The following is a 17,636-nucleotide window of genomic DNA, read 5'->3' as shown; positions in this document are numbered from 1 at the left end:
GAGAGAGAGAGAAAGAGAGAGAGAGGGGAGGGGAGGGGAGGGGCAGAGAGAGAGGGAGACACAGAATCTGAAGCTGGATCCAGGCTCTGAGCTCTCAGAACAGAGGCTGATGGCGGGTGGGGGGGGTGACAGAACTCATGAACAGCGAGATCATGACCTGAGCTGAAGTCAGACGCTTAACTGCCTAAGCCACCCACGCAACCCCAAATTTACTGTTTTACAGTGATACTAAGTAATTCATACTACTAGACAATCATCACTACCATCTATCTACAGAACTCTTTTCATCTTAAAAACTGAAACTTTATACCCATTAAACAGTAATTACCCCAAAACCTCCTCCATCTGGGCTCTTGCAACTACCATTCTACTTTCTGATTTTATGAATTTGACTACTCTAGGTAACCCATATAAAGTGAAATCAAACAGTACTTGTATGTGACTTTTTGTGACTGACTTATTTCACTTCATGCAATGCCCTCAAGGTTCACGCATTACAACATATGTTAGAACAACCTCCTTTCCATTTAAGGCTGAAAAATATTCCACTGTATATATAATACCAGATTTTGCTTATCCATTCTTTCCTTAATAGACAATTGGGCTGCTTCTACCTTGTAGCTATATGAGTATACAAATATCTGTTTCATTCTTTTGGGTATGAACCCACAAGTAGAAGTGTTAGATTATATGGTGATTAAGTAGAGATATTATTGACATATAACATTATATTTATCTCAGATGTACAACATAATGATTCAAGATGATCTGTATATATAGCAAAATGATCTCCACAATAAGTCTAATTAACATCTATCACCACAGATATTTTTTCTTATGACGAGAACTTTTAAGATTTACTCTTAGCAACTTTCAAATATATAACACAGCATTATTAACTATAGTCACTATGCTGTACATTACATTCCAAGACTTACTTATTTTATAACTAAAACTTGTACTTTTGACTACTGTCACCCATTACACATACCCACCCCTATCTCTGCACCTAGAGCAATCACCAATCTCTTCTGTTTATTTTTGTTGTTGTTGGATATTTTATTTTTAATTTTTTTTTTTTTTAGATTTCACATAGAAGTGAGATCATACAGTGTTTTTCTTATCTTCTTTAACTTAGCATAATTCCACACTGTTACAAGTCCATCCACATTGTTACAAATGGCAAAATTTTTTTTCTTTTTTATGGATGTATCCATATGTACACAATGGATGTAATCCACTGTGTATATAAGTATGTACGTATGCGCGTGTGCACGCGCGCGCACACACACACACACACACACACCATCTCTTCTTTATCCATCCATCCATTGATGGACACGTAAGTTACTTCCATGGCTTGGCTGATGTAAATAAAGCTGTTATGACCATGGGGTAGAATATCTTTTCAAATTAATGTCTTCATTTTCCTCAGATAAATATCCAGAAGTCAAATTGCTGGATCATATGGTAGTTCTAGTTTTTATATGTCCACCAACAGTGCACAACAGTTCCATTTTCTCCACATTCTCGCTAACACTTGTTTTCCTTGTCTTCTTGATACTAGCCATTCTAACAGGTCTGAATGAGGTAGTATCTCTTTGTGATTTTGATTTGTGTTTCCCTAATAACTAGTGATGGTGAGCATCTTTTTCATTTGTTTCTGGGCCAATTTGTATATCTTTTTAGGTGAAATGTCTATCCAAGTCCTTTGCCCATTTCTGAATAGGTTTGTTTGTTGAGTTTTAAGAATTTTCCATATATACTAGATATTAATCCCTTTTGAGTTAAATGATTTGCAAATATCCTCTCCCATTCTGTGAATTGTCTTTTTACTCTACTGATAATATTATATAGTCTGAGGAGCAGAAAGAAAAGAAAAATAAAGAAAATACAATAGAGCTTAAGAGTCCTGTGGGATACCACCAAGCTGATCAACATGCATAACTGGAGCCCCAAATAAGAAGAAAGGAAAAAGAGTATTTGATAAAATAATGGCCACACACTTTCTAAATTTGATAAAAGACATGATTCTACATATCTAAGAAGCTCAACAAACTCCATGAAGGATACACACAAAGAGATTCACACTGATATATTACATTCAAACTGCCGAAAACCAAAGACCAGAGAGAATCTTGAAAGCAAAAAAGAAGCAACTCCCCATGATAAAGAGATCCTCAACAAGATTATCAGCCAGTTTTTCAGCAGAAACCATGGAGGCTAGAAGGCAGAGGAATGACATATAAAGTGCTGAAAGGGATTTTCCAACCATCAACCAAGAATTTTTTATCTAGCAAAAGTATCCTTCAAAAATGAAGGCAATATTGGGGCACCTGGGTGGCTTAGTCGGTTAAGCGTCCGACTTTCGCTTAGGTCATGATCTTGCGGTTCGTGGGTTCGAGCCCCGCGTCAGGCTCTGTGCTGACTGCCAGCTCAGAGCCTGGAGCCTGTTTCAGAGTCTTGTGATTCCCTCTCTCTCTGACCCTCCCCTGCTCACTGTCTCTCTCCCCTAGAAATAAATAAAACATTAAAAATTAAAAAAAAAAAAATGAAGGCAATATTAAGACATGTCCAGATAAGTAAAGGCTGAGGGAGCCTGTTGTGAGAACACGTGCTCTACAGGAAATGCTAAAGCAAGTCCTTGAGACTGAAATAAAAGGGCACTGGATAGTAACTTGAAGCTTTAGGAAGAAATAAAATCTCTGGTAAAGGTAAGTACATCGCTAAATATAAAAACCAGTATTAACATATTGTTGGCTTATAACTCCTTTGTTCACTTCCTACATGATTTAAAAGGCAAAAACACATAAATCACTAAGTATAAATCTGAATTAATGGGAACACAATGTAAAGAGATACAATTTGCATCTTTGCAAAATCTACAAAGACACAAAAGAGATGCAAAGCTGTGTAGGAGCAAAGATTCTGAAGCTTTTTTTGAAGCTAAATGGGTAACATTCCAAACTAGATTGTTAGAAATTTGTGGTGTTAATTGTAATCCCTAAGGTAACCACTAGAAAATATCTAAAAAACACATACAAAGGAAATGAGAAGGGTATTAAAATGGTAAACTACAAAAAATAATTAATAAAAGCAGCAACAGAGACAAGAAACAAAAAAAGGTATTAAAATATACCAAAAAATTAGCAAAGTACTTCCTGATCACTAATTACTTCAAGTATAAATGAACTGAGTTTTCTATTCAAAAGACAGAGATGGCAAAATGGAGATATATGATCCAACTATATGCTGTCTCAAAAGACTCACTTTAGATTCAAAGACCCACTCAGAAAATGAAAGGACAGAAAAAGAGGTTCCACGCAAATACTAACCAAAAGAGTGAGGTGGCAATATTAATCAAATAGATAAAACAGACTAAATCAAAAACTGATACAGGAGATAAAGAATACTATGTATTGGTAAAAGGGTCAATTTCTTAAGAAAATTATAACAATTATAAACATAGTACACAGAGGTCCTAAATACATCAAGCAAATATATACAGAATTGAAAGGAGAAGTACACAGTTCTATAGCTACAGTTAGAGAATTCAATAGCCCACTTTCAAAAATGGGTAGAGTATCTAGACAGAACATCATTAAGGCAGTAGAGGGTTTGAACAATACTATAACCACCTAGACACATGGAACATTCCCTCAAGAAGCCTCCCAACAAAGGAAAGTCCAGGACTACATGGTTTCATTGCTGACTTTTACCAAACATTTAAAGGAAAAAGGCTAATCCTTCTCAAACTTTTCCAAAAAGTAGAAAAGGAGGAAACACGTCTCAAGTCAACTCAATGAGGTTAGTACAGCCCTGACAGCAAAGACACAAGAAAACTACATGCCAATATCTCTTATGAATATAGATGCAAAAGTCATCAAGAAAACACTACCTAAATGAATCCAACAGCACAGTAAAAGGATTATACACCATGACCACATGGAACTTATCCACATGGAATTTATCCATGAAATGGAAGTATCCCTCAATTTTAGAAAAAAAATCAGTGTGGGGGCGCCTGGGTGGCTTAGTTGGTTAAGCGTCCGACTTTCGCNTCTCTCTCTCTCCTAGAAATAAAAAAAAAAAAAAAATCAGTGTGATATACTTCATTAACAGAACAAAGGGGGAAAAAACTATGATCATCTCAATTGATTCAGAAAAGGCATTAGACAAAATCCAATACCTTTCCATGATAAAAATACCAAGAAATAACCAAGAAAACGTGACGAAAAACAGTTATGAAAAACTCAAAGCTTATATCATACTTAATGGTGAAACACTGAAAGCTTTCCCATAAGATTAGGAATAAGACAAGGATAACCACTGTTACTCAACAATGTACTAGAAATTCTAGTCAGAGCAACTGAACAAGAAAAAGAAATATAAGTGATTCAAATTGGAAAGAAAGAAGTAAAATTCTATCTATAGATGCCAACATCCTATATACAGAAAATCCCAAAGAACGAGCACATATACTCTCCCCTCCCCACACACAACTAGAGTTAATAACAGATTTCATCAAAGTTGCAAGAGTGCAAGATCAACCTGCACAAATTAGTTGTGTTCTATACACCAATAATTAACAAACTGTAAAGAAAATTAGGAAAACAATTCCATTTGCAACAGCATCCAAAAGAATAAAATACCTAGGCATAAATTTAACCAAGAAAGCAAAGGACTTAAACATTGGAAACTAGAAAAAAATTGAAAAACTAAATAAAATGTAAAAATATCTCATGTTCATGGATTAGAAAACTTAATATTAGTTAATGGCAATACTACCCAAAGTTACCTAACAGATTCAATGTATCTATATATTTGACAATCAAAATTCTATCAGCCTTTTTGCATAAATGGAAAAATAATTCTTAACTTCACATGGAATTGCAAGGGACCCCAAAGAGCCAAAACAATATTGAAAAAGTAGAACAAAATTGGAGAACTCACACTTCCAAATCTGAAAACATATTACAAAAGCTACAGTAATCAAAACAGCGTGATACAGATATGTAGACCAAAAGAATAGCATAGTAAGAATATATAAATACATAAAATAGTAAAAAAATAAATAGTAAAAATACATAAACAGTAAAAATACAGAGTCCAGAAATAAACCCATAAATCTACAGTTCAAGGATTTTTGACAGGAGTACTAAGGCCATTCAATAAAGAAAGAATAGTTTCTTCAACAAATGGTGCTAGAAAACTGGATATCCCCATGCAACAGAATGAAGTTGGATCCCACATTGCACACAAAAATTTACTTAAAACTATAATCTAAATATCAGAGATAGACCTGTAGAAGTTTTAGAAGAAAACTTAGGGGATAAATCTGCATGACCCTGGTTTTGGCAACAGATTCTTAGAATATCAAAAGTATAAACAACAAGAAAAAACACGTAAGTTGGACTTAATCTACATTAACTTTATGTATCACAGGACATTATCAAGGAAGTAAAAATATAACCTATAGAATGGGAGACAATATTTGTAAATTATATAGTGAGAAAGGTTTAGTTACAGAATAAAGAACTCTTACAACTCAACAGTAAAAAAAACATTTTTAAATGGGCAAAGGACTTGAATAGACATTTGACCAAAGATAAACAGCCAACATGCACATGATAAGGTGCTCAAAACCACAATGAGATACCATGTCACATTTGGTAGGATGGCTACGAAAATACATACATACATACAAAAAACAAGTGTTGGCAAGGATATAGAGAAACTGAAACTCTTATACATTGTTGGTGGGAAGAAACAGTTCAGCTGCTGTGGAAAAGAATTTGGTGGTTCCTTAAAAAGCTAAACAGAATTACCATGACTCAACAATTCCATTTGTAGACATACATCCAAAAGAAATCAAAACATTCACTCAAAACCTTATACACACTTTATAGCAGGACTATTTACAAGAGCCAAAGGTGGAAACAGATCCAATGGATAAACAAATTTGTAGTATATCCATGAAACAAAATGTTATTTAGTTATAAAAAGGAATAAAATAATGATACATACTACATCATGAACCTTGAGAACATTATGCTAAGTTAAAGAAGACAAACACACAGGACTCCATTATTTTATGATTCCACTTATATAAAATATCTTGATCAGATAAAACCAGAGGCAGAAAGCAGTCAGTGGTTGCCAAGGGCTGGAGTAATGGGTAATGGGTAGTCATTTTAATGGTTTTTAGTTTTGCATGTTTGAAGAGTAGTGGAGAACGGCTGCACAGCAATGTGAATGTACTTAACATCACTGAACTGTACACATTTTTATGATTAAAACGGGGGCGCCTGGGTGGCTTAGTCGGTTAAGCGTTCGACTTTCACTTAGGTCATGATCTCGCGGTTCGTGGGTTCGAGCCCCGCGTTGGGCTCTGTGCTGACTGCAGCTCAGAGCCTGGAGCCTGTTTCAGTCTGTGACTCCCTCTCTCTCTGACCCTCCCCTACTCACGCTGTCTTTCTTCTAGAAATTAAAAAAAAAAAAAAAAATGATTAAAACGGGGGTGAGGGTGGCGCCTGGATGGTTCAGTTGGCTAATCACCTGACTTTTGATTTTGGTTCAGGCCATGATCCCAGGGTCTTGGGATCAAGTCCCGCATCAGGCTCAAGAGTGGAGCGTGAGCCTGCTTGGGATACTTTCTCTCCCCCTCTCTCTCTGCTCCTCCACTGCTCATTCTCTCTCTCCGATCCTCCACTGCTCATTCTCTCTCTCCCTCCCTCTCTCTCAAAACCAAATAAACTTAAAAAAACGATTAAGGTGGTAAATTTTATGTTTTCTGATTTTTAACACAGTAAAAAAAAAAAAAAATCCTATGCCTAAATCTTAGATCCAATTTAGTCCAATTCCTTATTTTGCACATGGAGAACTGAGGCCCAGACATGGGGACCTACTTGCCCCAAACCACAGTCGGGCAAAAGCAGAGCTGGAATACAGAACTTACCATTCTTGTTCTGTCTAGTTCTCGTTCTACTACACCCTCTTGTGCCCTTAGCTCTGAGACTCAGAAACAGAAAACACTGATGGGAAAAGAGAACTTTAAACTTATAAAGAAAAATGCCAAGAACTTAGATGGCATGCAATTAAAGAGTAAATGTACTGCATGGAAAGGAAAATGAAGAGTTAACTGCTTAATGAGTAGTAGTCTTTTGAGGCGATAAAAATGTTTAGTAACTTCATAGATGGTGGTTGTTATACAATATTGTATAGGTACAAAATACCACTGAGTTGTATTTAAAAAGGTTAATTTTATGTTGTGAATTTCATCTCAATTTTTAAAAAAAAGATTCTAGCTTTATTTCTTCTTGAAATTTTCTAAACCATATCTTCCCATCTTATTTTTCAGGTAGGGGTGTTTATTTATTTCAATTTAAGGATTTATAAATCTGTGGAACAGAAACAGAAACTTAAAAGGTCCAAAAAGCACGTATGTTGAAACCAGTTCCCATCCCTTTCACCTCATCTGCGTCTCTAAATGCTACCAATATTCCTATTATTCTGTATTTTTCCAGGTATGAATATGGATTTGGTTTGTTTCTTACAGTCAACTTTATTCAGTAGTGTGAAAGAAAACAACTAAATACCCCACTACTCATTTGAACTGCTAACAAAGTATTAACAAGAAGCAGCTTATAGGGCTTGCTCTAGTGGCTATATATATAAAAGTCATAAGTAGCCATATGAGAGTATGGATTTGTTTTAAATCTATTTGTTTAGGATTATATTCACATCCTCAATTTGAGCCCTCTTGTCTTTCCTCATTCTCTTGATTCTTTCCTTCTAGAATGGTAATTAAATCTAATGCCTTCTCACTTCATGTCTCATCTTCTTTTTCATATTTTCCACCTTTTTTTTCTTCCCGATCTCTTCATATTTAACTTTTCAATTCAATTTAGTCTGCTATTTAACCTAACCAATTAAGTTTTAATTTTAATCACTGTTTTTTTTTAAATGTTTAATTTATTGAGAGAGAGAGAGAGAGAGAGAGAGAGAACCCCAAGAAGGTTCTGCACTGTCAGCACAGAGCTCTACACAGGGCTTAAACCCATGATCTGTGAGGTCAAAACCTGAGCTGAAATCAAGGGTGCTCAACTGACTGAGCTACCTAGGCACTCCAATGATTTATTCTTATTTCTAGAAGTCTTTGGATCTTTTCTAATAATGCCTGAACCTTTTTTTTTTTTTAAGTAATTTCTATGCTGAACATGGGACTAAAATTCATAATCCCAAGAAATTAAGAGTTGCGTGCTCTACTGACAAAGCCAGCCAGGTGCTCTCGCCTGAACTTTTTTGATGTAGTTATATTCTTTCACTATGTTGTCTAATCATTAAGGTTTCTCTACTTTTATCACTTTATATACTTGTATATACTTTTTAAAAAAATTTTTTTGAATGCTTTATTTCTGAGAGAGAGAGAGAGAGAGAGAGCGAGCGAGCACACGCGCGAGAGCGTGAGCAGGGGAGGGTCAGAGAGAGAGGGAGACACAGAAACTGAAACAGGCTCCAGGCTCTGAGCTAGCCATCAGCACAGAGCCCGATGCGGGGCTCAAACCCACAAACCATGAGATCATGACCTGAGCCAAAGTCAGACACTAAACCGACTGAGCCACACCAGGCACCCTATATAATGTATATACTTACATATACCTTTAGTGACATCTTTTTGTACTTACAAGCTTACTTTTATTCACTTTCAGAGTTGTCCATAGCATCTTTAATTCCTATGTTATTTTCCAGTTATATCTGATCATCGTATTGCTGGTGTGATTTGTAATTTAATTGTGAGGTCACCTTCATTGGGTGAAGGTGAACACCTTCACTGTTTTGTCCATGTATATTATGACCAACAGTGAAAATGTCCCTTGGAGTTTTCATTGGAATCTGGACCAACTGGAATGTTCATTCCTTGATTTGTGATTTCTGCACCAAGCAGGTAGTCTACATTTATATTATAGAGCCATCTACCTATGACCTAAACTAAGATTTCTGGTTTTTTTCATAGAGACTCCCTCTCTTATCCTAAATGCTGGGCAGAGGGGCAAAATTCCTTGTAGTTTTCACTGGCTGGGGTGAAGAGTTATTCCTTTTTAAGAATAATTCAGGTTTTTGACACAGTCTAAGTTCAAGCTCTCCTATCTACTGAGTTCTAAGGCCTTTTGTCCTGGCATGGACATTAAAACTCCTAGTATCCAAACTTCAAGTCCTATATATGATGTGAAAACCCAACAGATTGCCAAAACATTGGCTCCTGTTTAGGCCTTTAGTTACCTCTACTTTGCCTTTCACCTGGAGGTTACTCATTCTCTTTAAAAACTTGGATATGTACTGAAAAAGCTTTTATTATATTCCACATTTTAGTTTGTTGGAGGGGGAGGGGCACAATTTAACAGAAGCTTAGTCTGTTATCCAAAGCCTCTCAATAAATTTTTTAAAACAAAGAAACTGTAATAGGGTATTTTTGTAGGGTATGACTGAGACTACTGACAGTCCATTAATGTGTCCAAACTGGTGAAAAGAATATCAAGATGAAGATACACACACAAACTACTACTACTACACAATTTTCCTCAATTCACTGAAATGCTTAGCAAGTTTAAGGCATAGTGCTAGGGAGCATAGTCTAGTGAAAGAAACACATGTGAATAACAAGAAGCTTGGATAAATAGGGTAAAGCTGCTGCCTTAAATACTTGAGATGCTGAGTGGGGAAACTAGAATTTGCAAGGGGGAAATAGTCTGTTGGCTTTTCAAATGTGTTAATCTTAAGCATCCAAGAGCACATGCAAGTGACTACATTTAGGAAATATAAAACTATGTTTCAAAGAACTGCAATGAATCAGCTCAGTAGTATTAACTAAAGAAAGTAGTCAGAAATAAATACATACTAAAGAGACAATTAAGAAAAAAGACAATAAAAAAATTTTAACCATATAATTTATACTACAGTTGACCCTTGAATAATACAGGTTTGAACAGTGGGAGTCTACTTATTTGCAGGTTTTTACAATATAGCACTCTAAGTGTATTTTCTCGTAACTTTATTTTCTTTAGCTTACTTTATTATAAGAACACAGTATATAAGGGGTGCATGGGTTCAGCTGGTTAAGTGTCTGACTTCAGTTCAGGTCACAATCTCAGAGTTCATGAGTCGGAGCTCCACATTGGGCTGTCAGCATGGAGCCCACTTGGGATCCTCTGTCCCTTTTCTGTCCCTCCCCTGCTCGTGCTCTCTCTCAAAAATAAATACTTAAAAAATACAGTAAATAATACATATAATATACAAATATGTGTTACTCAACTGTTTATGTTATCAGTAAGGCTTCCAGTCAACAGTAGGCTATTATGTAATTGTTTGGAGGATTCAAAATTTATGCTGAGATTTTCAACTACATGGAGGGTCAGTACCCTTAACTTCCATGCTGTTCAAGGGTCATTTGTACTTTCCTCTCTGAGTACAGATACTCTAAGAGACCTCTTACTTTACCAACTCTTACTTTAAAACTCTTTAGTAAGGAACAAGAAATTTCTGCATTTGACAGGTTTTCCTGAAAGAAATGATAAGTCTAGCTGTTTTGGCTTTAGTTTCCAATTCTTTAACAAATGAAACTATCTAGGGATAACTGCTACAGTACAATTTGTATTTGACACAACAGTTGCATAGATGCAACAAAAACTGTCCAGTACAAGGTGGTAAAAATAAATGGGGAAGTCTTCTTAGTAAGCTTCAACCTCATTTTAACCACTAGAGGGCTACCTTGCCATTTGATTTCTCAATCCCTTAGCCACTCAATTTTAGAACACCAAATCAACAGGATTTAAAATAACTACGTTTATTCTGTAATAACTTCTCATTTTAATATTACTACTGAATAATGATCAAATCACTTTATACACCAACGGACTTTGTGGGCACGGTACACTGGATGACAAAAGCAGGACTGATAAAATAAGAAAATTCAAGTTCTTTCGTACTTCTTGGTCAACTTTGATAATATTGATAGACTTACGTTTTAAGTGTGCCAGATGTCATAAGTTCAGTCACCAAAACAATGCACTTCTTTCCTTTTACTGTGGACTCCCAGGAATCATAGAATCGAACAATATTGGGATGCTGAAGGCCCTTTAACATTTCTGCCTCTTCTTTAAATCTCTGCCTCTCCGACTTTGTTAATTTTCGATCCTAAAATCAAGAACCAGAACAGAATGAGGTTTAAAATAACAAAACACCAAGTCACACAATTAAATTTCAATGCTGTTAGGAGTACACTTATCTTGATGAGTACCGAGAAAGGTATAAACTGGTGAAACATACAGCACACCTGAAACTAATATAGCACTGTGTGTTAATTATACTTGAAAAAAATAGGTCAAATAGAAAAAACACACAAAAATAAACACTAAATATGTACTAAATTATAATGATCAATAATGTTTTAAACAGGAACTCTAAAGTTGTCAATAATTTCTCCAGCCCTTCAGGAGTATGAGAACAGGCTAAAGTATCTTTTTTTTTTTTTTTAATGTTTTATTTATTTCTGAGAGAGAGAGAGACAGCGTGAACAGGGGAGGGTCAGAGAGAGAGGGAGACGCAGAATCTGAAGCAGGCTCCAGGCTCTGAGCTGGCTGTCAGCACAGAGCCCGATGCGAGGCTCAAACCCACGAACCGTGAGATCATGACCTGAGCCGAAGTCGGACGCTTAACCGACTGAGCCACCCAGGCGCCCCTGGCTAAAGTATCTTTTAAGAAAACTAGATGATAATGTCATGCTTGAGGTTACGTCAGCATCTTTACTGTTAATGTATGCTTCAGAGATGGTCTTATTTTGTACATGCAGTTAACTTACCACTTCTAAAATAAGTAATTTATTGCTAGATGTGCAACTTAACAATATGGTTTGAGATTTTGGAAGTCAAAAGATCTAAATATAAATTCTAGTTCTGTCTTTGCTTTGATTAGAATTTTCTTTAAGAGTATATTAATCTAGGGGCGCCTGGGTGGCTCAGTTGGTTGAGCGTCCAGCTTCGGCTCAGGTCATGATCTCACGGTATGTGGGTTTGAGCCCCAAGTCAGGCTCTGTGCTGACAGCCTGCTCAGAGCCTGGAGCCTGCTTCTGATTCTGCGTCTCCCTCTCTCTCTGATCCTCCCCTGCTCACGCAGTCTCTCTCTCTCAAAAATAAATTGAAAAATACATTAAAAAAAAAAAAGAATATATTAATCTACTAAGTATGCTTTCATCACATGTTTAACGCACCTGGCACTATGTAAGTTAATTTACTTCTCTGAGATAAACTGGGGGAAAACAATTTGTTGATCTTCCCTTGACAAGATCCCAGATAAACAAACTCTGAATTATTCTGTTTATTAAAACTGAAACTATCTCTGTCATATTAATATTCTATCAAAGCATGAAATACATATTTTAACAAAATATTCCAGGCATACAATAAAGTAATATGTCCATCACACAGTTAAATAAACACTCTAGATATAAAGTCCCCTATGTAACTAGATTGTCCTTCCCCTGTCACTCTTCTTTACCCTTTAATAACCACTAGCCTGAATTTGGACATACCGTTTCCAAATGGGTATTTACACTTTGTGTTAAAATGTTAAAATTACATAATATTATGTTACAGAGCATGTTTTCTTTGAAAGTTTATTTTCATTCAATATTGTTTGAGGTCACCCATGATGATATACAAGGAGACACTACAAGATATCTATCATATGATTGTAACTTGGCGTTGTTCCTTAGCACTGTTACAATTACCCACTATCTAAATATATCACAATTTATATAATATCTGATTGATTAATCTTTAGACTCTTCCCCATTTTTTGCCTCTCAGTACTGCAGTGGTGTTACAATATTAATCTCTTTGGACAAACATTAAAGTGTGTGTCTAGGACACAGGTTAACTTATTACAAAGCTACAGTAATCACAACAGTGTGGTACTGGCCTAAGGATAGATGTATAGAACAAAGGAATAGTGAAATAAGCCCATACATTAATTATTAATACATATACCTGAGAGCATTCAGCAATCCCTATGATTTTTGTCACCAATAGCTCTAGATATTTTGACACCATGTAACAGTGTTCATAGATTATCTCTAAATACCATTTAAAAAAAATAAGAAATAATAATAAATACCATTTATATCAATCATTACTTTGAAACTGACAGCTATTAGATCTTTCAGTTGATCTTATTAGTATGCACTAATAATGCATACTATATCACATATTTAAAATTTTTGGTAACTAGTTCAGTATAATCAGTTTCCATTTTAATCCCATATATTTCATTATATGGACTTAATATTATAGCTTTATTATATGGACATTATTCTAGCTTTCAAAAGAGATCTGAGGCACCAAAAAACACTATTAGGGTATATGTCTAGAATTACTCAATCATAAGAAATAGGCACCTTCAATTTTCATAGGTTTCAGCAAACTGCTTTTCAAGGGACTGTACCAAATGTACTCTTTTCATAGCATTGCACATGGTCATGGTGCACATAGTCACCAACAACTGGTAGTATCAGACATTAACTTTAATCAATTTGATGGGTATAAACTCCTCTCCTATTGTTTAGTTTACATTTTTAGAGTCAAAAATAAGTGAGAAAGACTTTATGTTTTCTTTGCAGGCTACTTCAGATTCCTCTTCTGTGAGATGCCCAATCACATCATTTGTTGCTTTCCTTCTTTGTATAAGTTCTCAATATAAATTTGGATACTAATCCTTATTGATTTTATGTTACAAATGTTTTCTCAATCTGCGGTTCATATCTCCACCTTGCTCATGAAGTCTTTTGATTTCAATGTTTTTATTTTACTGTAGTTCAATTTATCTTTTACTTTGTGGTAGGTGGGCTTTATGTCTTCAGTAATTTTTCTAGACACTGAGGCCATAAGTTTTTCCTCTTTAACATATAAATTTGTTTTGTTTGTCACACTTGGGAATTTATTTGTTGAGTAATTTATTTGGTTGGATAAAAGAAGGACTGGCTGGTTTTTTTCTATATCAACCAATAACTATTGGTTATCAACCAATATCTATATCAATCAATACTATTTCGTGAACAATCCATTATTTCCATATAAGTGTAATTCTACTTCTAGAATCTATATTCTATTCCAATGGTCTATTCCGCATTAGTATCACACTTCCGTGTTAAAGTTTTAAAATAATTCACTCTTGGTAGAAGAACCACTTACTATAAGATCTTCAAGTTATTTTCTAAATTATCTTGGTTATTTTTTCCAATAAGAAGACTTTTATTTTTATAATGAAGAAATTATAGCATAAGCCACCTAAAATATCAGAATATTATCAGGGATTTTAATTAAAGGCATAGAACTTGTAATGACATGGAGATAGTGTAGATAATCTGTTCTCCCAACAACACTTTTCCCCAAGTAGTATATTTTAATTTTAAAAATTTTATTGTAAATTGACATACCATTAAAAAAATCACTATTCTCATTACTCCTCCCCATCTTGCACATTATTTTGCCTAATACTTTAGTTCCCTACTCTCCTACTATTCCTTAAGACAACATTATCCTTTCTATTTAAACAGTATATGTTTACTTATATAAATCCACATATCTTTTCATTCACCTATTTTGCCCCTTATTCCCTTAATGGGCTCATTTTTCTTCTTTTGTGAAATATATTTTTCAAAATTCTTTCAGTAAACATTCCATTAGTGGTATAATTCTAGTTTGTTTGAAATGTTTATTTCATCATCACTCTTGAATGATAGTTTAGATGGGTGAAGAATTCTAGGTTGGCCTATTTTTCTTTCAGCATTTTAAAGATACTGTTTTGTGGTGTTATCTACTGCAACTATCCGTGTATATGTCCTCCTTTGTAAATTTATTTTCTCTCCAGTTGTTCTAAAGACTTTTTAAAAATGATTTTTTCATGTTTATTTATTTTTGAGACAGACAGAAACAGAGCATAAGCAGGGGAGGAGCAGTGGGAGAATCTGAAGCAGCTCCAGGCTCTGAGCTGGGAGCATAGAGCCCAATGTGGGGCTCAAACCCACAAACTGTGAGATCATGACCTGAGCCAAATTCAGATGCAAGTATTAGTCTTCAAGTCAGGAAAATTGTCAACTATTATCTCTTTGAATATTGCCTTCTCCTATTCCTCTTTCTCTTCTTTGTAGGATTTACATATGTACTTATATGTGGTTTGTTTGTGTATTTGTGTGTGTAACCTACTCCATCGCGCTTCCTATCTTTTAACTTCTCTTTCATTTTCCATTTCTTTTACCTTCTGGGCAATATTCTCAGATCTACCTTCTTGTTCACTAAGTCACTCTTGAGCTACTATATCTATACTGCTTAAAACTCTTAAAACTTTATTAATCAAACGTTAAAGTCCAAAGGAAGGGATACAAAAGACATGTGGCAAGGTCTCAGTCCCTGCTTCAGAAATAAGAGATGAATGAACATAAGCCAGATGAACACTTCCAACTAACCATACAAAGTCTTAGAGGGCTAGGGATATAGGTAACAGGGGCATATAATTGAAGATCCATAAAGAAAACAAAACAAAGTTGTCAGTCTGTCACCTAAAGTACCCACCAAATGGTTTGATGAACTCAGTCACCATCCCAGTCCCTACTCTCCTCACTAGCATCATAAAGCTAGGCACTTAACTAATGGTTTCATTGGGGAAGGAATTCTGCTGCCCTTTCAGCAGGCCCAATGCCTGCAGGTAGGATTTGTCCCTCCCAACTCAGTGGTAACCCTAACACATGGGGTTTTGAATGAGACATGATAACTAGTGGCTGAATTTGCAATGAACCTCTCCAACCTTCACTCCCGTTCCCTGTTCCCTGCTTCATGAATCTCTAAGTTTTCCCAGCACCTTCCTTGGACTTTCCTCCTTCCCAGGGTCCTGCTCCATCTCCAAATTATCACTGCAAGCTTGGCCTCTCTCAAAGTTCCATAAAATCCCCCTTTCACAGATCTTAATCACTTCTATTCCCACTCTCAACCAAAGGCTGCAATCATCCACAAGTCATATACCCTGTCCACTGAGATTCAGGTCCCTGGCAGCAGAGGTCCTGGGTTATCCTCCTAAAATGTTCCTTTTCCAGAAAACAGTGAGTGAAAAGACAAAGTCAAAGTATATAAAGCCAGATGACTGAGGAAAGTAGTAGCACTTGCCATTTAGTTTTTAATTGCAATGCATTTTGATTTATTGACTCTCTTTTTGGGTCTTTATTAAATCAGTCATTCACTACCCACTCCAACACTAACTTGATGTTTGTCATTTCAATTTTTTGTCCTTTAATTCTTTAAAATAATCTAAAGGCTCAGTTCAATACCACTTTTATTTGAGTTACTGGGGCTCTAATTTTGCCTACTGTTTTTGGTTCACTTGTGGTTTGTTGCTTCATGTGATTTACAATATTGAATACAATGGTTACCTTAAACTACGATTTTTATGTTGGAATATGCTTAGTTGTGGATGTATCCTGGTAGACGGATCAGTTCAAAGTTTGTTTAGGCTTAGTGCCCTAGGAATATTACTAGTCTTGGCCATTTACTCCATCTCATTATGTGTGCCAATACATGTCCTTGTTTATAAATTTTCAGGGTAAACTTTGTTCTTTAAAATTTTTTTTAACATTTATTCATTTTAGAGAGACAGAAAGCTGTCTCTTTAGACAGATCATTAGCCAGGGAGGGGCAGAGAGGGAGGGAGACACAGAATCTAAAGCAGGCTCCAGGCTCTGAGCTGTCAGCACACAGAACTCTATGTGGGCTCGAACTCACTGACCATGGGATCATGACCTAAGCTGAAGTTGGATGCTTAACCCACTGAGCCACCCAGGCGCCCCAGGGTAAACTTGTTTCACCTGACCTGGAGAAGCTTCTGTTTTCCATGTCTCAGAAACGGAATTTTTCTCTAGTCCGTATTTTCATTAAAGGTGTAGCTCTTCAAGGAACAATTTTATTGCATCTCAACTACCTGCTTCGGCTTGAGAGTTCATCTATCATTAGATAGATGATAAAACCGTCTCTCTTAGTTATTTTTTTTTTAAATGTTTTTTTATTTATTTTTGAGATAGAGACAGCGTAAGCAGGGGAGGGTCAGAGAGAGAGGGAGACAGAGAATCTGAAACAGGCTCCAGGCTCTGAGCTATTCCTCAGCACAGAGCCCGATGCGGGGCTTGAACCCACGAACCGTGAGATCATAACCTGAGCTGAAGCCGGACGCTTAACCGACTGAGCCACCCAGGTGTCCCCCGTCTCTCTTAGTTATCAACGAGATTGGCAACTATCTCAAAAAGTCCTAAGGTCAGTTCACACTTCTCCCACTCTGCCTTTTTGTTCTTCTTAGTTTTTAGACCTTGGAGATTATCCTTACATTTCTACAAGGTTAGTTATGCACTTAAAAAGATAGGTTTATTGTTCTTTTAATCAAAATTTTCAAAATATCTGGTGTTTTACAGTAGGAAGAGTTTTCAGCTTGTTTTATTTTCTATTTATTGACCTACAATAGGATTTCTCAATATGTTTTTTTAAAAAATCTTCCTTACCATACATTCATTCCTAAAAATTCCTCATTTAAGGAAAATTGATACA

The 17,636-nt window shown here is 35.7% G+C and overlaps 1 protein-coding gene across 7 annotated transcripts in view; it reads right to left on the bottom strand.

Moving 5' to 3' along the window:
- The window catches only part of WNK1 (WNK lysine deficient protein kinase 1), a 148,462-nt gene that overhangs the window by 78,636 nt on the left and 52,190 nt on the right, over nucleotides 1-17,636 (bottom strand). For all 7 annotated transcript variants that reach the window (XM_077759218.1, XM_077759212.1, XM_077759214.1 and 4 more), the window contains exon 2: nucleotides 11,021-11,193. In XM_077759218.1, the coding sequence (XP_077615344.1) occupies nucleotides 11,021-11,193 (173 nt within the window). The remainder of the gene's footprint in view (nucleotides 1-11,020; nucleotides 11,194-17,636) is intronic.

This window comes from Crocuta crocuta, unplaced genomic scaffold, assembly GCF_008692635.1.
Source record: "Crocuta crocuta isolate KB4526 unplaced genomic scaffold, BGI_CrCroc_1.0 scaffold72, whole genome shotgun sequence".
Taxonomy (NCBI): domain Eukaryota; kingdom Metazoa; phylum Chordata; class Mammalia; order Carnivora; family Hyaenidae; genus Crocuta; species Crocuta crocuta.
Note: the sequence above shows the minus strand (reverse complement) of the source record. Positions and strands in the feature narration are given on the sequence as shown.